General features: G+C 41.6%; 1 protein-coding gene across 1 annotated transcript; it reads right to left on the minus strand.

Annotated features, from left to right (window-relative positions):
* Nucleotides 1-12,547: 12,547 nt before the first annotated feature.
* On the minus strand, nucleotides 12,548-14,828 carry LOC147696923 (uncharacterized). Its single transcript, XM_086933258.1, has 3 exons — nucleotides 14,672-14,828; nucleotides 13,939-14,154; nucleotides 12,548-12,832 (listed from the first exon to the last, which is right to left on the minus strand). Exons 1-3 carry the CDS (start codon nucleotides 14,804-14,806, stop codon nucleotides 12,548-12,550), a joined length of 636 nt encoding a protein of 211 aa, XP_086789384.1. The 5' UTR covers nucleotides 14,807-14,828.
* Between the last annotated feature and the right edge of the window lie 6,604 nt (nucleotides 14,829-21,432).

The raw sequence follows: 21,432 nt of genomic DNA on the forward strand, positions 1-21,432 counted from the left end.
ATAACACAGGGGTATACCAGTAAATCACTAGCCTACGCAGATGACATCGCCATTGTGACACCCGACCCAAAGATGGCTTTGTTTGCTATCGAGAGGCAGGCTAAACAATTTGGAGAGGTGTCTGGCTGTGCTCTTAACCAGGGTAAAACGCAGATTGTTCTAAATAGGAAAAGCGAATGGAGGGATCCACGAGTGGTGGCACAGGTTACTTACTTAGGAGTATGTATTACATCTGATCTTGAGAAACTGGTTGACATTAATATGAAGCCAATAACAGATGTAATCCAAAAAGATCTCCAACGTTTAGATCACCTACACCTCTCCATAATTGGAAGAGTAAATGCAATTAAAATGCTTTTCTTTCCCAAAATCTTGTACATGTTCAGGGCCATCTGTCTAGAATTCTCATCACCCTGTCTTAAATCAATAGAGCAGATATTCTCCAGATTTATCTGGGCATACACACAACCCCAGCGGGCCTATAAATTCCTCACCCTCCAGAAGGAGCGAGGCGGACTAGCTCTTCAAAACTTGAAGGCATATTACTGGGCTACCGTACTATTGTATAGCAAGGAACTACTTCACAATAAAGGGGCAAGCGGGTGTAGGAGAGGCCCATGAACCATCTATTTTCCAACTGTTACTAGGCCGGGAAAGGAAAATGCTTGGCATTGGGAGACTGTCTTTTTACACGCCCCTAAAAAATAACTCAGAACTGCCTGAAATGTTCAATGACAGGTATATACATAAGTGGCATGATGCAGGAATCGTCCAATTTGGCTACATCCTTTCCACCTCTGGGATTAGGTCCTTTGAAGAATTAAAAACCAATTGGATTAGACTGATGGGACTTATTCAAGTACCTGCAAATTAGAGATTTTCTGTTACCAAAACAAGGAGGGAGGGGGGGGGGTTGTAAAAACCGAGCTAGTAGAGACACTGCTATCGGTGTAGTTCTGTAGTTCGTGGGTCCGTGGTTCGTAGATTCTGAACCTGTGCAATAAAGGTCGTCGGATATAGACAATTTTGGTATCAGCGGACCGGAAATCAGGAGTACGGTGTGTACGAGTGTTTTCGTCTTAATCAATCAATGAGAACACTACGTATTCAGGGATTTCGTTTTTAACCCTCGGGTTCCATTTTGTGTACGGCAGCCATTTTGTGTGGTTGCCCTCACATAGGCCGATGACTGCGGCCGAACGAGTCCTTGGGCACGTACACCTTAGCTGACTCTTGCATGACCTGGCTGAACTGACTCCCTTGCCTGAGGCTGACCTCGCTGAGCCAGATCCTTGTTAAACAGCTTGCCAGATAAAGATCAAAGAGCAGGACATTGCTGAGTTTATGGTACACTGCACCCACCCTTCTATCTTGCTTCTCATCTGTTTCTGTTCCTTCCTTTATGGCTTAATCACTGATTTGGGTTGAGCTTTTATGATGGGTTTGTCCGGCCTGATCGAACAGGAATATTGGAATGTGCTTGGTCATTTCTGGTGGGCTGGACAACGGAAAGGGGGATTGTTGTCATGCGCTACTTTTGAAATGTCATGCTCCCACTGCACAGTTAGTATGTAATCGATGCTAGCCTGGAATGTGATTTTTGGCATTAAAGACCATGCTCCGCTCATTGAATTTGTGCAGTCTCTAGCGAACCACCCGTGTCTTGCTTCGTAGACCTCTGTTCCTGGTTGCAGCCAATAAACTTTGGTCTTTGACGTCATCAAGAAGTGTCCCGTGTCTCTGTTTGCCGAGGCAGGGGAATCCGAAGACATCGAGAGTTATCCCTGGCGCTGCTGGGTTCTAAAACCCGGTTCTTCATCGGGCACTAAAAACACGATTGGGGGTATATATGCACACATTAACACTATGTTTCCAGAAAACGGCGCAAAAATGGTTAGAGAAAGCAACAATCGCGAATGAGGAGTTTAACTATGCCAATGAGATGTCACAAACAATACTAATGTCCACCAAACTCCAGGCACAATTTTTTAAAACCTGTTTTTTTCTTATCCTATACACCGGACAAAATAGCCAAGTGGGGAAGTGGCAAGAGCACATGTTGCCCTAGATGTAAGTTGTTTAATGCAGACTGTATTCATATCTTCTCCACCTGTGAAGGGTTAACATCTGTTAAAGAGGAGATAGGGAAATGTCAATCTACGGTGGTGCACAGTACGGTAGTTTTGCCTAGCGGCGTTATTTTATTAGGGGCAATAGATCTAGGAAACCCTAGACATGGACATGAACTTATTTTTATAGCAATGGCTGTTTTTGGGCTGCGTATAGCCTCAGCATGGTTATATGCCACTGCCCCGACATTCCAACAATGGTTAGCGAGATTCTCTCCATTTTGAACATTGAAATCGCAATCTATAAGCATAAGGGCAAGAGGCAACGGAAAAAAGGTTAAAAAATCTGGTCCCCCATAATTGAATGGTGCCAAGCGCAAGGTCGTAGGGAATGAACTTGCTGCTTTCCTTTGGCCTTTTGTTTTCTCTATGATCTAAAAAAAAAATTTTGGTAACCAGAACGGTGTGCATTAATGTATGTTTCAGCTGATATGTAATGTACTTTATAAATGTATATATACTTGTCTGACCTGGAGCGGGAGGGGGGAAATAGAGTGTTAAAAAACTGAATAAAGATATTTTAAAAAGGCAAATGCTTGTTTACTATGCAACGGTACAAGCCATATATAGATTTGATTACTTGGTCACTCAACTGTGTAACTTAACTGCACTACATGCATGACTACTATAGAGGAATATTCCAGGTGTGTATGGGTGAATACCAGAAAGTTATTTTACAGCACGCACTCAAGGCCCTACTGCATTGCTGGCGTTTGGAGGAAACTGACCGAGAGCTGACACTTTCACGGCCACTGCTAAAAGAGGGGTGCATACAACAGCAGAGGCGGGACTGGACCTACTAACAGCGGGTTAAAAACTTGGACAGGTGCAAGGAATATCGAGCTGTATGGAGATCCTCTACTGGATCAAGGAAGGGCAGGAGTCATCCAGGCTTTCCCGACCACCTGGCACAGGGCCACCTGGGGCCGAGCACCATAGCACTCTCTTGGACTGATTGTTATCTAAAATGGGATTGGATGTGCAGGCGAACTGGGGCGAGGCGGCGGTGCACGACTGAGGAGATGAGGAGGGGAGATGTCTCTTCCCACAACTGACACTTACATGAAGGTTCAAAGGAAGCAGAATAGCCTTAGCCTTAGGTGGAGCTCGTGGGCAGTGAGGAAACATGTGAATAAGTTGAATCGAGCATCTGTTGCTGCCCCCGCCCCATTCATTTTACGTTACGTCCCTACGAAAGATGTAGAAGGGGAAGGTGGCCGGAGAAAAGGGGAATAGACCGAAGTAAGGGAGCAGAAAAGGCAAGCATAGAGTACAAAGGGACGAGGCCAGGGAGTAGGAAGGGGAAAGGCCATGTCCATGCTGCAGGAGTGGGCAGAACAGAGCAGGGCCAGGAGGAAGGTGGAAGGGCCATGACCATGCTGCAGGAGTGGGCAGAACAGAGCAGGGCCAGGCGGAAGGTGGAAGGGCCATGCCCATGCTGCTGGAGTGGGCAGAACGAGCAGGGCCAGGCGGAAGGTGGAAGGGCCATGCACCTGCTGCAGGAGTGGGCAGAATAGAGATGGGTTAGAAGGAAGGTGGCATGGGACGAGGAGAGTGCTGCAGGAGTGTGCAGAATAAAACTGGGGCAGTAAGGAGGTGGCAGCGGCATAACCAGGCTGCAGGGGTGGGCAGAATAGAGGTTGGGCAGGGGGAAGGTGTGAGGGGCAGGGTTAGGCCTAGAGTAGAAGGGTGCAGGAGGAGGGCGGGGAGCAGAGGATGCCATTTTAAGACTGAGGGGCACATTAAGGGGAGCATGGTAGGAGGGCAGTAGGAAAGTAGAGCAGTTGTAGGCAGAGTGAAGAAGTTAGATAGAGGGAGGGAAGACCCAAAAGGAGTATGTAGTCAAGAGGAGTATGTGGTGGGTGTAAGGCAGTGAGGAGTAAGGAAACAATAGGTGGGAATAAGCAATGGAATGATTAACATAAAGCAGGGGGAGGAAGACGTAAATTGGTAGAAGGACCATGCAGGAGAAAGGTGAGTGGAGGGAAACAACGGGAAGAAGCATGTGAACAGGTTCATAGGAAAGGCGCGTGGACGCATGGATGTAGGGGTACAGGCAGTCAGCAGGGGACAGGCAGGGATAGAAGCGTAAACATAGGACGTGTCACGTAATAGCAAGAAAGAAGCCTGATAAAATGTGAGGACTGAAGTAGGAGCACAATATTATGACAGGGGGGGCGAGGGCAATGAGAACAAGCCTTCACGGGCACAAGGTCGCGAGAGTGCAGATTGCCAAATGTATTTGTTGTTTTACCCTGCTCCATTAGGAGGTATTTCAGTCCAATCGCTGACTTCCTCGAGCCACCAAGGTAAGCGTGAGACCGCCTCGTAGCCAATCTACGGCCGCAGTCACAGGGGAAGTGTAATTGCAGAAGAGTATTGAATGTTACTGGTACCTAATGCTTAGGAAAAGATGCGAGGGCTATTTAACCCTGCTGCAGGCATCGGTCGCTGGGACCAGCCCACTTGCTCCATTATGGGAGCACGCTGCTCCTTTCCCACAATGCAGCACAAGATCATGGCCTTCTTTCCTTATTTTAGAAAGTACTTTTACAAGAAGAGATAAAAACAGTTTGAGGCTGAGTTCCTGTATCCATAACGTGCACGGGATTATAAAATTCTATAGTCAGCGCTCAAGGAACAAGACAGGTTTTAATTGATTCCAAGTCCAGACTAAACAAACCACAGCTTAAAGCATTTGCTTCCTTGAAAAACAGACCCCTGGATGTTTGCCAAACTTGTACAGACAGCAGGGTAGATAGAAAATGCAGCAAAAAAAAGCAAATATGCATTCAACAAACTCATTGTTTTTTTAGACCTGGCCAAAGACAGCGTGAACCTTTTCAGATTCATGTATTTTGTAAGTCGAGCAGGAGTTCTTTGTTCTATCCCCATGAAAATGGATTGTAATGCATGCAGATTAAGAAAGATAAAGTAATAACAAAGATTTGAATAGAAACCATAATCATAATTGCTGGCCTCATCGGACAGGAAGCTAGAATGACGCACAGCAATGGTTTCCAGTTCAAGATCTGTTGCTAGGTATGATTGCGAAGTCCTGTGAAACAACTGTGAGAGCGATTTAACTTCCCACAAGAGGAAAACCAAAACAAAAAAAAGCCAGCGAGTAGTGCGCGCGCGCCACAGCGAGCATTATGTTTTTCTCAATTATTGCGCCCGTGTCTGGGCACGATAATAGAAAACATATGGGCTTTGGTGCACGCAACAGACACCAATAGGACATGGGCGGAGGATTCCTCCCGCCTTTGGCCTATTGCGTGCTCTGTTTAAAAAAAACACGCACTCAAAGCCCAATAACGGAACCCAAAAGGAAAAGCACATGTGTGTGATTCCAGGGTCCATTTTGAAACCCCGGACAAAAGGGCTCTCGCCTGCACGAGCACTGCTGCGCAGTGCAACGCAGGACGCGAGCCCTAAAATGTGATGGGTGGAACGTTTGAAAAAATCTCATCCAATGGTACTTACTCTGAGCTAGATTCTAGACCATCGTTTATTTGTTTACTGTGTCACTCCAGACAGACACATACATAATGCAAATAAAAATTTGTCTTGCTCCAAAGGGAACAGACCACCACAAATTGCCAGAACCACTTCAGTTCTGAATGGGAACCTATGAAATCCTAGACCAGTTTCAGCCTTGCTGGGTCTCATTAGTGAGGTACAGCTTGGCTGTGTGGACGTAATATATTTCAATCCAAGCAGGTAAATTGAAAAGGTAATTCAATTACAAGTATTTTAAATGTATTATCCAAATCAGCAATTACCCATGCCCGAGTGAACTATCCCAGACATCTGCACTATGTTCTAGATGCGTTTTTTATTGTATGCATTGTCTAGAATATCACTAGTGGAACTATCTGTAGGGTCCTTAGAAGCAAATTGTAGGGGGGCATACATTCGGCCATAGTTAAACTGGTACAGAAAGAACAATTGATGGACAGAATGCAGAACAATGTTATACATTCACCCCAGTACAGAGATCTGGGCATAAATCCATCATTTGGTGCCTACTTATCTTATGCTGGACTCTGCAGCCCAGTGAAATGTGGGCAATATGCTCATACTAATGGCATGAAATTGTGCCTGAGGGGACTATTGTAGGCTACACAAAGGTGTCTCAGAAATATAAACTATTCAAAGCTTTTGGGGCCTGAGGGGGGTTGCAAAAGGGACTGTTAGTGTAGTATTGTGGTATGTTATAGGTTATTTATTAAAAAAGAAACATTGATGGACAGAATGCAGAAGAAGGTCATACATTCACCCCAATACAGAGACCTGGGCCTAAATCCATCTTTTTTGCTCACCATGCCATTCCAGTTTGGACCCAGCCAGATGCAAATCAGTCTTGATCCTGCGTCCAATCGGAACAGTCCAGCCCGAACTGCCAGGCTAGGTCCTCCTTGGACTGGAAACAAGCATTCTAGGACCGGTTTCGGGCTTTCAGCCCTCATCAGCCAGGATAGCTTGACTCCAGTGGCATGGAGAGCACGCAGGGTCCAAACTGGGGTGGTGTAGTGTGCAAAATAATGATGGATTAAACCCAGATCCTTGTGACTGGGGGTGAAGGTATGCATTGTCCAGCATTCCGTCCATCAATTGTTTCTTTTGCATATGTCACCCTAAGTGGGAAGGGTATGCCCAGACGTGGGTCCCGTGCTCACTACACCACTGGATTCAAGCTAGCCTGGCTGATGAAGGGTGATGCCCTGAAACCAGTCCCGGGATGCATGTTTCCAGTCCAGGGAGGACCTGGCTTGGCAGTTCGGGCTGGACTGTTCCCACAAGGAACAGGGTCAAGACTGATTTGCATATGGCAGGGTCCAAACTGGGGTGGTGAGGTGAGCAAAAGAATGATGGATTAAACCCAGATCCTTGTGAAGGTTGGGGACAGTTTGCATTTTCCAGCATTCCATCCATCAAATGTTTCTTTTGCATAGTTAAACTGGTGGCTGTACATTATGAGATAAAATAGCCCTGCAATACATTATAAGGCTATTGCAACTCACTGAGGAGTTCCATGATCATATAGCGGAATGAGGCCGAAATTGACTTACAATATCATTATCATCTATGGCAGCAGGTACCCTATTCCATGTACTACATGGTTACAACATCACCTTTCCAACAAGCCACTAAAATCCTTGGTGTGTAGGTAGTAGTGTAACAGTAGCCCCGCAGCTCCCATGGTGCGGAGGGCCCCGGGCTGCAGGGTGCCCCCTCCTGCCCTGTGTAGGAGCAGTGAGGTCCCTGTCCTTAAATCTCCTGATTGGGTCCAGGGCGTGGGGGGCCCTCTCTGTGAAATTTGCAGGGGGCCCCCTTAGGTTTCATTACGCCACTGGTACGCCATGCACTTAGGGCAGTGTTGCCAAAGGGAGAGAAACTCCCTGAGACTTCGCTCCTAGAGGACAGAATGCTGGATGTATATATGCCCCAGAAAGCTATCGCCCTGATGTACAAACAATTGCTTAACACACCTGATACACTGCTGAGTCTGAGGGAGTGGTGAGTTCGGGACTTAGCAGGCCGGGAGGATGATGACTGGATGAAGGCCCTGACATCCCTGAAAGAGGCGCCATTTGGGCGGGTTTCCACTTAGTTCAGCTTTAGATGCTTCACCTTTGCTATTATGCTCAAAATACCATGGCCAAGATGGGTAGGGCTACGGATGAGTGTTGTGGATGTGGACACAAATACACCTTCTATCATATTGTGTGGGAATGCCCGGTCCTACAACGGTTTTTGGAGACAGCTGTGACATGTATGGGTGAGGTGTGCGGCGCCACTATGATTGTCTCAGCAAGAGGGTGCTTGCCAAATATTTGAAGTGAAACACTTCTGAAAAAAATGTAGCAAACATGAATAATCCTGTGATTGGCAGAGGCCAAACAGAATATTGCTAAATTGTGGAAGGGGGGTGGAAGGGGGGGACAGGGGGGTGAGGGGCGGTGAAACAGGCACCACAAATGGAAGAAAGACTTGGACTGGTGTATGTTGGCCGTGAGAGTGATGTATAAGGGCCATAGCTGCCACCAAAAGTGGGTGAAAATTTGGAGGCACAGGAGTGAGTATAGGGGCAATATATTTATAACTATTTCACCCCCAACGATTTTGAGGAGAGACCAGCTGGGAACTCTGTTAACCCTGGGTGTAGGACTATGCTATGCTCGTGGAGCCTGAGGAGTTTGCGGTACTAAGCGTTACACAAATTGCACATAGCACAGTGCAAAAACGAGTACTGTAGCAGACATTTTTAGCTTGCTCGTGGTCCTCAACGTCAAGTTGGCGACCGCGAGCGAGCAAAATCAACATCCCAGCGAGACTTTTTCTTCGTTCGCGATCAGCAACATCAAGTTGCCGATCGCGAGCGTGGAAGATAAAACTCCCGTCGAGATTCTCAACGCGGGGAGGTCAGGTTTCTTCATTGTGAGTGGTCACGTATGCTCGCGACCGCTCGCGATGAGAAACTACCAGTCCGTGTTGAGCAAGCTGTCACTCTAGTACAAATCTACTCGAGCGTCAGAAAACGACCACTTGTACTGTGCAAGATGCCATTTGCAATGATTGCACAGTGCGTATAAGCATTTTCCCTACCCTACTACGCAGCTCGCGTAGCTCGCGTAGTTTGAAGAGCACATCGGGTAGCGCTACTACGTAAACTATGCTCAGGGTTACACTCCGTATCAAAAAACAATGCCAACTGTGTCAGGGGAGGGGAGAAAGGGATGTTGAGGATAGTGGATATTGACATGCTAATAAAACTGATGGGAAAGTCTGTGGGCAGTTTTTGAATATTTTTCATTGAAATGTCAATAAAAATAGTTAACACAAGGAGATGATGGACAGAGCGCTGAAACTTTTCAGACCCTCACCCCCAATCACCGATCTGGGTTGAATCCATCATCATTCCTTAGCTCACTTCACCACCTCAGTTCAGACCCAGCTATCTGCAAATCAGTCTTGACCCTGTGCCTCATGGGAACAGTCCAGCCGAACTGCCAAGCCAAGTCTTCCCTGAACCGAAAACAAGCATCCTGGGACCGGTTTCTGGGTAAATCCCATCATCAGCCAGGCAGGCTTGAATCCAGTAGCAAAGTGAGCAAGGGACCCAAGTCTGGACATACCCTGCCAACTTAGGGCGAACAAAGCAAACACAAGGAGATGATGGACCGAGTGCTGAAACTTTTCAGACACTCACCCCCAGTCACAGATCGGGGTTGAATAAAAAGAGTTATCAAAAAAAAGAAATACAAACACCTCAGTTGTACTAACCAGACATGTACTGCACAGTATTGCACCACCCTTGTACTGTACCCTTCCCAGGCACAAATACAACTAAAGAAGTCACCACTCCTGGGCTAAGCAGCACTAAACATCTACCTAATGTAGACTAAGGGTGTTAAGCACACTGTGGTGGTGATAAGTGCTGCTGTGTCGTTGTAGAGTGATAGTGTGTTGTTGCTGAATGATGCTGTTGTGGTGGTGTAGAGTGAAGCTGGTGTGTTGTTGAGTGATGTTAGTGTGGTGCTTAGTAATGCTGTTGTTGTGATGAGTGGTGCTGTGCTGGTGATGAGTGGTGCTGTGTTGGTGTTCAATGATTACCACCACAGCATAACTCAGCACCACAACATTAGCACTTCTCCCAACAATGGCATCACTGAGCTCCACCAATGCAACACGCAGCAACACCACATGATCACTCTGCACCCCCCAGTACCATTGAGCAACAACACAGCATCACTGTTCCCCACCACAGCCGTATTTAGCACAACAACAGTCTCATTCTTCCACAGTACCGCAGTACTGAACTGCAAAATAGCATGCTTTTATACCTGTAATTGTGTCTGCTATGTTAAAATCTGTGGTGAAAGCGTGCACTTACGGCCGGTGGTGTGTATGCCTGTTGAAAGCGTGGACTGCTGTCTGTGTGTGTGTGTGTGTATGCCTGTTGAAAGCATGCACTGATGACTGTTGGTGTGTGTGTGTACGCCTGGTGAAAGCTTCCATTGATAGCTGTTGGTGTGTGTGCCTGTTGAAAGCGTACATGTTCTGTTTGTGTGACGTTTGTCTGCTGAGTAATGCTGTTGTGGTGATGATTGGTGCTGTGGTGGTGATAAGTGCTGCTGTGTCGTTGTAGAGTCATAGTGTGTTGTTGCTGAATGATGCTGTTGTGGTGGTGTAGAGTGATGCTGGTGTGTTGCTGAGTGATGTTAGTGTGGTGCTCAGTAATGCTGTTGTTGTGATGAGTGGTGCTGTGCTGGTGATGAGTGGTGCTGTGTTGGTGTTCAATGATTACCACCACAGCATAACTCTGCACCACAACAGTAGCACTTCTCCCAACAACGGCATCACTGAGCTCCACCAATGCAACACGCAGCAATACCACATTATCATTCTGCACCCCCACAGTACCATTGAGCAACAACACAGCATCACTCTGCACCACCACAGCCGTATTTAGCACACCAACAGTCTCATTCATACATACTACTGCAGTACTCTACAGCACCAAAGCATGCTTTTATAGCTGTAATTGTGTGTGCTACGTTAAAAAATGTGTAGAAAGCGTGCACTTACGGGCGGTGGTGTGTGTGACTGTTGAAAGCGTGGACTGATGGCTGTTAGTGTGGGTGTATGCCTATTGAAAGCGTGCATTGATAGCTGTTGGTGTGTGTGCCTGGTGAAAGCGTACATGTTCTGTTTGTGTGATGTTTGTCTGCTGAGTAATGCTGTTGTGGTTATGAGTTGTGCTGTGGTGGTGAAAACATGTATTGTTTGTGTGACGTTTGTCTGCTGAGTAATGCTCCAACAACTGCATCACTGAGCTCCACCAATGCAACACGCAGCAACACCACATGATCACTCTGCACCCCCACAGTACCATTGAGCAACAACACAGCATGACTCTGCCCCACCACAGCCGTATTTAGCACAACAACAGTCTCATTAATTCACACTACAGCAGTATTCAACAGCAAAATAGCATGCTTTTATAGCTGGAATTGTGTAAGCTATGTTAAAATCTGTGGTGAAAGCGTGCACTAATGCTGTGTGTGTGTGTGTATGCCTGGTGAAAGCATGCACTGATGGCTGTTGGTGTGTGTGTATGCCTTGTAACAGCGTGCATTGATAGCTGTTGGAGTGTGTGCCTGGTGAAAGCGTACATGTTCTGTTTGTGTGACATTTGTCTGCTGAGTAATGGTGTTGTGGTGATGAGTGGTGCTGTGTCGTTGTAGGGTGATAGTGTGTTGTTGCTGAATGATGCTGTTGTGGTGGTGTAGAGTGATGCTGGTGTGTTGCCGAGTGATGTTAGTGTGGTGCTGAGTAATGCTGTTGTGGTGATGAGTGGTGCTGCGCTGTTGATGAGTGGTGCTGTGTTGGTGTTAACTGATTACCACCACAGCATAACTCAGCAGCACAACAGTAGCACTTCTGACAACAACTGCATCACTGAGCACCACCAATGCAACACGCAGCAACACCACATTATCACTCTGCACCCCCACAGTACCATTGAGCAACAACACAGCATCACTCTGCCCCACCACAGCCGTATTTAGCACAACAACAGTCTCATTCATCCACACTACTGCAGTACTCAACAGCCAAATAGCAGTCTTTTATACCTGGAATTGTGTATGCTATGTTAAAATCTGTGGTGAAAGCGTGCACTTACGGCCGGTGGTGTGTGTGACTGTTGAAAGCGTGCACTGATGGCTGTTTGTGTGTGTATGCCTTGTGAAAGCGTGCATTGATAGCGGTTGGTGTGTGTGCCTGGTGAAAGCGTACATGTTCTGTTTGTGTGACGTTTGTCTGCTGAGTAATGGTGTTGTGGTGATGAGTGGTGCTGTGGTGGTGATGAGTGCTGCTGTGTCGTTGTAGAGTGATATTGTGTTGTTGTTCAATGATGATGTTGTGGTGGTGTAGAGTGATGCTGGTGTGTTGCCTAGTGATGTTAGTGTGGTGCTGAGTAATGCTGTTGTGGTGTTGAGTTGTGCTGCGCTGGTGATGAGTGGTGCTGTGTTGGTGTTAACTGATTACCACCACAGCATAACTCAGCACCACAACAGTAGCACTTCTGACAACAACTGCATCACTGAGCCCCACAAATGCAACACGCAGCAACACCACATTATCACTCTGCACCCCCACAGTACCATTGAGCAACCACACAGCATCACTCTTGTATAGTTAGTGTGGTTTGCGAAATGTAGCTGCAACAGCTATTGTTATGTATGTTGTAGTGGTACATTTAACATTTTTTGAAAAAAATATACCCACCCCGAACGAAAATGACCATGCTAGTGGATATGTTCAAATTAGAATATTTATTTTCAGTAAACACAAAACAATATTTATTTATTGAACTTTGTACAAATTTTTTTTGTAAGGATTGTTACTTATAAACTTAAATCTTCCTCAGACTTTTCTTTAACAATTTTAGTAATTTTGCCATTACAAAATATAACCTCACATATTTGAGGCAAATAATGAATTAGTGCTTCACCAATGTCATCCACCTCTTCGTCCAACATAAACCACTGTATAAGTGTTTGATTTTGTACGTCCATCGATTGGTAAATATCTGTGTTGGTTATTTTGGTTGTTATAGTGCTCCAATCTCCGTTTGTGCTTTCCACTCCATATATTTCGACGTCAATATTTTCTTGTGGTGGTGGTGTTACCTGTTGTAGTAAATAAAGACATAGTTAATTTTTTTTCCACATAAATGTTACAGTGTGTGTCAGAGAGAGTGTTGTAGAGAGAGGCAGTTGTAGAGAGAGGCAGTTGTAGATCGAGGCTGTTGTAGAGAGAGGCTGTTGTAGAGAGAAGCTGTTGTAGAGAGAGGCTGTTGTCGAGAGAGGCTGTTGTAGAGAGAGGCTGTTGTAGAGAGAGGCTGTTGTAGAGAGAGGCTGTTGTAGAGAGAGAGTGTTGTAGAGAGAGTGTTGTAGAGAGAGACAGTTGTAGAGAGTGGCAGTTGTAGAGAGAGGCTGTTGTAGAGAGAGGCTGTTGTGGAGAGAGGCTGTTGTAGAGAGAGAGTGTTGTAGAGAGAGAGTGTTGTAGAGAGAGAGTGTTGTAGAGAGAGCGTGTTTGTGTTGTAGAGAGAGCGTGTTGTAGAGAGAGAGTGTTGTAGAGAGAGCGTGTGCGTGTTGTAGAGAGAGCGTGTTGTAGAGAGAGCGTGTTGTAGAGAGAGAGTGTTGTAGAGAGCGAGTGTTGTAGAGAGCGAGTGTTGTAGAGAGCGAGTGTTGTAGAGAGAGCGAGTGTTGTAGAGAGAGCGTGTTGTAGAGAGAGCGTGGTGTAGAGAGAGCGTGTTGTAGAGAGAGCGTGTTGTAGAGAGAGCGTGTTGTAGCGAGAGCGTGTTGTAGAGAGAGGCTGTTGTAGAGAGAGGCTATTGTAGAGAGAGGCTGTTGTAGAGAGAGGCTGTTGTAGAGAGAGGCGCTGTTGTAGAGAGAGGCGCTGTTGTAGAGAGAGGCGCTGTTGTAGAGAGAGGCTGTTGTAGAGAGAGGCTGTTGTAGAGAGAGGCTGTTGTAGAGAGAGGCTGTTGTAGAGAGAGGCTGTAGAGAGAGCGTGTTGTAGAGAGAGCGTGTTGTAGAGAGAGGCTGTTGTAGAGAGAGGCTGTAGAGAGAGCGTGCTGTAGAGAGAGCGTGTTGTAGAGAGACAGTCTTGTATAGAGATAGTGTGTGGTACAGAGATAGTGTGTTGGATCGTTAAAGAGTGTATTTTTTAAAGAGAGAGTGTGTGTGTGGAAGTGATAGAGTAAGGGGTGCGTGAGAGAGCGTGTGTTCCTTACTTTTAATTTGCTGTGCCTTGTCGTGTTCAATATTTTCTGTCCATTAAATTCATGTACTGTGACATGAGTTAACATCACATATTCCCCAATGTTTATTGAGAATAGAGTAGCCTCTCTCCATAATGTGACTTTGATGTCATCAGTGGAATCTTTTAACGTAATAGATTTTATTGCCGTATTTTGTCCATTGATGAGCACAAGTTTACTTTCCTCTTCCTAAAAAAAATATTTGTGTTAAAAATTTAAAAGCACTGAAGTCATACGTAATAATTGTTCAAGCATTGAAGACATAGTGATTAAGGGCTATTGCTCTTTTCAATTTTACGGTGTTGTTCCCAATTATGTTAAAAAAACTTGAACTTTGATGTCTCAGTTTGGCGCTCATCTTTATAAACCTATCAACTTAACCTTTATAAATGCAGTGTAGATTTAGCACACCTATTTACACAGTGTTAATTGTTCTTATTTGGCTGCTGTACAGATCATTTATGATTGATTGAAACCCTTATAAACATAACAGCATATCTAATGTGTTACAGAGACCACACACACAACTGCACCCACTCAAAATTAAAGAACATCTAAGCACCAAATAGTACACACACACACACACACACACACACAAGCACACTGAGAAAGGCCAAATAAATATTGTCAATGGCACAGACAACATCACACACACTAACTGACAACTCAAGCAGCGAGACACACAGTACAAACCACCTCAACTTACTTCTGAAATGGTCCCACACACTGTCATAAGACTTCTCACAGTTGCACGCTTTATTTCTTTAATTGGAGAAGCAGATGGTGCAGGAGGCTGCAAAATGTTTTCAGCTTCTTGAATGAGCGCTTGAGTTATAGGCATTGCAGGAAATTTTGTAACTTTGCTTTGCTTTGTAATAAGAATTGTGTTGTTTTTAATTATAAAATTGCGTATGAGTAGCCCACAGGTGTTTTGTGTCTTCTGATATAAACTTTCTTGGTAGCACGTTGCTTTAATTGTTCCAGTTTTGTCTGCCAGAGCCAAATGAAATAGAACTTTATTTTCTTGTTTGGCGTTCTTGTAATTTGTTTTACTTGAGCACTTGATCACATTAACTCTGATGGGTTTTTCATACGGTTTGTTGTCATTTGTGGTAATGTTAGCGATTTCTTCAATAGTCAACATCTGAAATAGAAATATAGGTTACAACCAATGTTAAATACAAATCCATAGTGCTTTATGATCACTGTAATAGCATTCTAATGTACCATAACTTTGAAGTATGTAATTGGTATATATATGATCTAAGATAGATTGGTAGTCTGTTGTGTAAGTGTCTATAAGTTGTGTACCTTGCAACTTACTCTCAAAGGACCCAATTAGTTTGTTAGTTTGTGAATTGCTTTGAGAGACATCCACATTGAAATCTCCCATAATGATGAATTTGTGTTCTGGGTAAAAATTAGTGATACTGGTAATAATTTCTAAAAGATCTGTAATAAGTTTATGTGGTGGTTTGTAGACTATAATAATAAGGTAATCTGTGGAATTAATCTGTAATGTAAAATGTAAAATGTCTATCCCTTGGTGTGTTTCATAAATAGGTAATATCCTAAGATCTTTCTTGTAGTAGAGTATCATCCCATGGTTAGTGTTGTATGTATGAAATTTATCAAATATAATATGATCATGTTGTTCTACATTAAAATAATTTCCAGTTGAGTTCCTTGTTGTGTTGATCTCAGTTAAGCAAATAATGTCTGCTTGCATCATGTTACTATCAGCTATCATTGATGTGAAATGCTTCTGAAGTGATCGTATATTGTGTGTTATAATATTGAAATGTGCGTTGTATGTATCTAATTGTGGGATAGTGATTTCAAGTAGCATTTCGGTCCTTAATCTTTCCATTTCCTCATTAACTTTTGGGTGTATTAGAATGTTAGTTTCATCAAAATTTTGAACGTATATGTTCTGTATACATTTAGCTCTGCTTATAGCAACATAATGTAAATGATGAATTTTGCTGTTATTAAAGTGTATATAAAGTAGTTCTATAGTGTCCCCTTGTGTGCGATGTATAGTACGTGCTGATGCTTGTCGTAAAGGAAATTGTTTGCGTATAACAGTAATAAATTTCTTAGTGTATTGAAAATGTCTAGCTATAGCATGTATTGTGTCCATGACTTTTCTATTTGGGCATGATATAAATGCGTATATTCTTGCCTTGCTTTTTGCCCAACACTAATATTGTCAAATGATACCCAAACTAGAAATGGAGTATTGTTAATAATGTCAACAAATTGGACTATACCAGTTGCGCCATTCGTTAAACTATCATTTACATCCACATTGCAAGTTAAATCATAACGGAGTTGTAAAGCAATGTGTAATGTATGAGCAAGTCCCATAGTTTTCGTTGGATCCTTAGGCAATTGCTTTAGTATAGTTTTTTTAACATTTTCTGACACATCTGAACTCACAGTATCGTTAGCTACTGTTATATACACTGGATATTCCTTGCTATGTTTATCCAAAACAATTCTGTTAATTTCATTTACTTCAACATTAGTAGACATAATGTATGGGATTGTTTCTAAGAGACTCTCATCAGGTGGCATTTGTCTTTGCTTAATTAGTAGAATATCTTCTTTAGTATGCTTCCCTTCTCTTAATCTGTTTAGTAGTTCTGCAAATTGTAGATCTTCTTTTTGACGCATAATCTTCGTTAATTCAAATAGTTTAAAATGTTCTTTCCATAAGTTAATACTTAAAGGGCCATACAAATTATTAGAATCCTGAAAAATGTATCTGTCACAAACCGGTTTCAATTGGTAAAAGTCACCAATAGCTATAATTGAAATTCCTCCAAATGGTTCATTTGACGACTTTATTTCTTGTAGTCTGTTATGTATAAAATTAAACATATTTTGACCCACCATTGAAATTTCATCTATAATCAGAACTTTAACATGCATCATTTGCATTTGAAGAGAAGTTCTATTTTCATGACTTAGTGGTTTATAATTAAAACTTTGTGAGACTGGAATTTTGAAAGTACTATGCAATGTTTGCCCTTGAATAATATGTGCTGCTTTGCCTGTTGGAGCAGTAAGTAAGACATGTATATTATCTGGATTTTCACCTGCCTTTGTATTATAGTAGCGTAGGAATGTTTGATGTAGTGCAGTTATTAGAAAGCTTTTACCAACACCAGCCCCTCCAGTGCAGAAAGTATAGCATGGAGTACTTTTAGTTTTTAACAAATTCAAGTGATGGTAAACAAAATTGAGTTGTTGAGCAGTTAAGTTGTGCATTATCTTTTGGTATTTATCATCAGGTAGAATGGAGTTAGTTAAGCTTGGTTCTTCAGTTATTGTTCTAATTCCTAAATCTAATGACAAATCATATAGATGTTGATTTTCTTTATTCTTCCCTTCATCACATACATTTTCTGTTGGTATTAATAGAGGTGATAGAGGAGGAGATATTATATTTTCATTCCACTCTTGATTCGTAATGTTTCTAACCTCCCCATGATTATGGTTATATATTTTAACTTGTGAATCAACAACCTTTTTAACTTGTAAATACCTTTCATAGTAAGTGTCATTGTTAACGATAATTTTATGTTCTTCTCTCCATGGATAGTGCAACAGTAATAGTTCTCTATAATATTCTTCAGGCTCCTTGTCTTTGTTAAATATGCAAAAGCGTATAATTTTTCTCCGTTTGCGCTTACTTAAAGCATACTTGCTATTTATATTCTGCATTCCTACATCCTCCTCAGTACATTCTATTTCAATTTCTTCCTCATCTGAGCTGTAAAAGTTTCTTTCAGCAAGTAAATCTTCAGAGTCATTTATTTCTCTGGTATATTTTTTTTTGCTGGCAGAGTTAAAATTTGAAGCATAATCAGCTAAAGTACACATTTCTAATGTTTTGGGCCTCTTGCAGTACTTAGCAATAATATTTTCACATTGAATGTCAGTAGAATTTTCTGGCAACGAATTAATAGTTTCCATATCGCGCATTAAATAAGTTCTTTTTTCTGGACGGCTAGTATTAATAAATACAAATGCCCGTGAACTTTTCCATTATGGTATCTGAAGAATGAGATATGCTGCTTCTTGAGCACTAATTTCTGTGCAGTTGAGGAATTTGTTCCCTATGTGTTTAAGTTGTTCTTTGACATTACTATTGTTTTTCACTTCTTTAGCAGCTTGTGCAATAAGTTTGCTAATTCCTCTTTGCGATTTGCTGATATATGAAATAATATAGACCTCACAAGCATAAGCATCTAGTATAAACTGCAAGTCTATGTTTGCTCGCCAAGCTTTTAAAATCGTACTATTGTAGTTATTAATGAAGCATTCATCTGGTGTTCTTTTTTAAAAAATTGTCGGCTTTTCTAAACTAGTTTGTATAGAAGTGATATATTCTTTATTATCCATCTTAATAACACCTAAAAAATCATCAAAAGAAAGTGTGCTAAAAGTTGCATTATTCATTGCTTCATGGATACGTTTTAGATTATCTTTCCATTGCCTATCTGTGCCTTCAAGTGTCAATGGCTCTAATATGAGAGTTTTTGACATAGGATATTTTGGGTATTGATATTTACATGTTCTTTTTTCTTTCCACAGCAATTTTTAGTGTGCCCATGCCTTTGTAAATTTATTAAAGGCTGTAAAACAGTGTCATTTGACTTATTACATTGAATATATTGCTCAATAAAAAGATTGACATCTTCTAATGGCGACACACCATAGAGGGGTGCATTTTTTACCCATAGTAATGCATGTATATGTGGAGAACCTCTCTGTTGGAATTCGACTCTGTAAAAGTAGTCCACTATTTCCCCAATTGGATTTGTCCCGTTCATCAAAACACAATTAAACAATTTCCTCACTTGATAGTCAAACTGTCTAGCACATGTAATAGGATCTTCTTGTATTAATCGACATTTTGTTTCCCAAGACATGTTCTTGAATTCCTCTCCTGTGCATTCATTTAAGTTTTTAACTCTCAATAATATATTTATTAAATGGTGCCATTTTGTTTCAGCAGCAGATAAAGTTAAGAAAAAAGTTGGTATTCCTAGTTGTCTTATCATAGCAAAAAGATCTCTTTTACAACTTTCCCAATAAGGAGGTGAACTGCGTATAGTTTTCAAAACTTTATAACCTTCATTAAACTGGAACAAATTTTCAATATTATATTTTATGTCTTTAGCAGTAATATTCTTACCATCTGTATATTTTTTCCGTATAGAAATATTAATTTTCCCTTGAATTTGCTTAATATGTAATTTTTTAAGTTTAAAGAAAACATTAGTCATACTTTTAGCTACTCTTCTATCATGACTTCTTAATTCCCATTGACAAATAGTACTATAATGTACCGGTATATGTCTTTCCTTATTGTTTGGCCTTCGTTCCCCACAATAAATTGTAGGGAAAGCCAAACATTCTGAATCTTTATCCTCATATAAACCGCTTGGTGTATTATATTCAGCTGGAGCTAAACTTAAAACATTTACCCTATTAGAGGTAATTGTTTCATTTGTTAACATAGTATCTAAATTCCCTGCTTCCATGTTGTCAGATGTATCTGAAGAATAGCTTGTGTCTGAATTATCATTTACATTGTTGATTTCTGGAGGTATATACTGCCATTCGGGGTTAATTGTCACACTATATTCATTAAACATGACACTATTGGTTGCTAGCCATGTAGCTGCCTTTTTAACGGTGTTTGGGCGAATATTTTCATAATGCGTGTGCGATTTATACATTAATTTCCTTTTTAATTTTACTGGGATGGTCATGGCATCATTCATTTGCCTTGGTAAAATTGTAACTGTTGTCATTACATCTGCAGGTACATTAACGACAGCACCTGATAATGATTTTTGAAATCCGCGTGGTAAACTACGAATTTGTAAAAAAGGTATCCTAGGAGAAACTAATCTTTCTTCTAAATGGTATAATTCTAATTCAATTGGTACATTTGGAAATGCCATGCCATTTAGAACTGAACATGGTCGTATTTTATCTTTTCTGATGTAAGCATAACAAGTCATACAAATTAAATTTGTTTTCTTGCTACTAATGTTACACCTTTTAAACATTTCTGTTTCACAAACAGTGCGAGTATTTTTTATTGTTTGTTTATGCCACAACTGGTTGCAAATAGTACAAACATACTCTGGGCCATGCAATATTTCACGATGGAATTTATTAATAATTAAATGGATTTGTTTATTTGCTTTGCGTTTTTCTACCAGCGTTAACATTACAGTTGGTGTGTTTTCTTCAACACCTTTATTTCCAAGATTGTCAATGGCTCCTCGTGCAACATTTTTATTTTTCCTTTTTTTCACACTAGGTTCTGAAAGGTTAAAGTGATCTAAGTTGATTTGAGAGTGTTTATTTGTCTCCATATTAGAAGTACTTGTTCCTGGCAAATGAGTTTCGTTACTAGTATTGCTATTAGTCACCTTACTTTGAGTCCCTAAAGCGTCCAAAGAAACTAAAGTTGCTTTATTTGCTTTTCGTTTTTGTACCAGAGGTAAACTTACAGTTGGTCTGTTTTCTTCAACCACTTTATTTCCAACATTGTCAAGGGTTCCTAGTGCAACAGTAGTATTTTCCCTTTTTTTAGCACTATGTTCAGAAAGGCTCAAGTTTGCTTGGTTTATTAGAGACTGTTTCTTTGTCCCCATAATAGAAATACTTGTTCCTGACAAATGAATTTTCTTAATAGTATTTCTAATAGTGCCCTTACTTTGAGTACCTAAAGCGTCCGAATAAAGCAAACTCCCTTCAAAAACAGAATTGTCAGTCACTTGAGTAGTATGTACAAAGATTTTAGTAACTGGAGTTAAATGACTATTTTTCTTGTGCACTCGAAGTGCTCTTTGGAATGTTTGCTTCAAAATTTCTTTTATATCTATTGGTGTTAATTCAAATGGTATGCAATCCTGAGACGGATTTCCAATAATGTTGGCTAGATTCACTACATATTCCAAAAGTGCTTCAAAAGTTTTAATTTCTAGAGTTACACATGTTCCATTTGAATGAGGCATGCCTTCGTTGTCCCTGCTATGTGAATCAAATACATAGTATGTTTGCATATTTCTAAAAATAGAAATGACATATACACTCATACAAAGTAGTACCCCACAGTACTTAGAAATACCTAAATGTAATGCACTGCTAATATCTGGATAGTTTTCATCAAAAGGTTTAAGGACATTACCATAGAAAGGGTTGCGTAGGCTAAGTGAATAAAACATATAATTGTGCTCTATATATTTTGGCAAATCATCAGGATGCATAAGTGTTTCTTTGTTAAAAGAATGCATTTGTAGATATAAAGCATCTCCAAGGTCCATGATATAATGTAGATCGTTGGAGTTCCATGTATTAACTGCTTTGCATACATTGTGCAAAATAGCAAAAGTACTATTTGGTAAGCATTGCTTCCCTTTAGATTTACTATTA

Source organism: Lissotriton vulgaris, chromosome 8 (assembly GCF_964263255.1).
Source record: "Lissotriton vulgaris chromosome 8, aLisVul1.2, whole genome shotgun sequence".
NCBI classification, from domain to species: Eukaryota; Metazoa; Chordata; class Amphibia; order Caudata; family Salamandridae; genus Lissotriton; species Lissotriton vulgaris.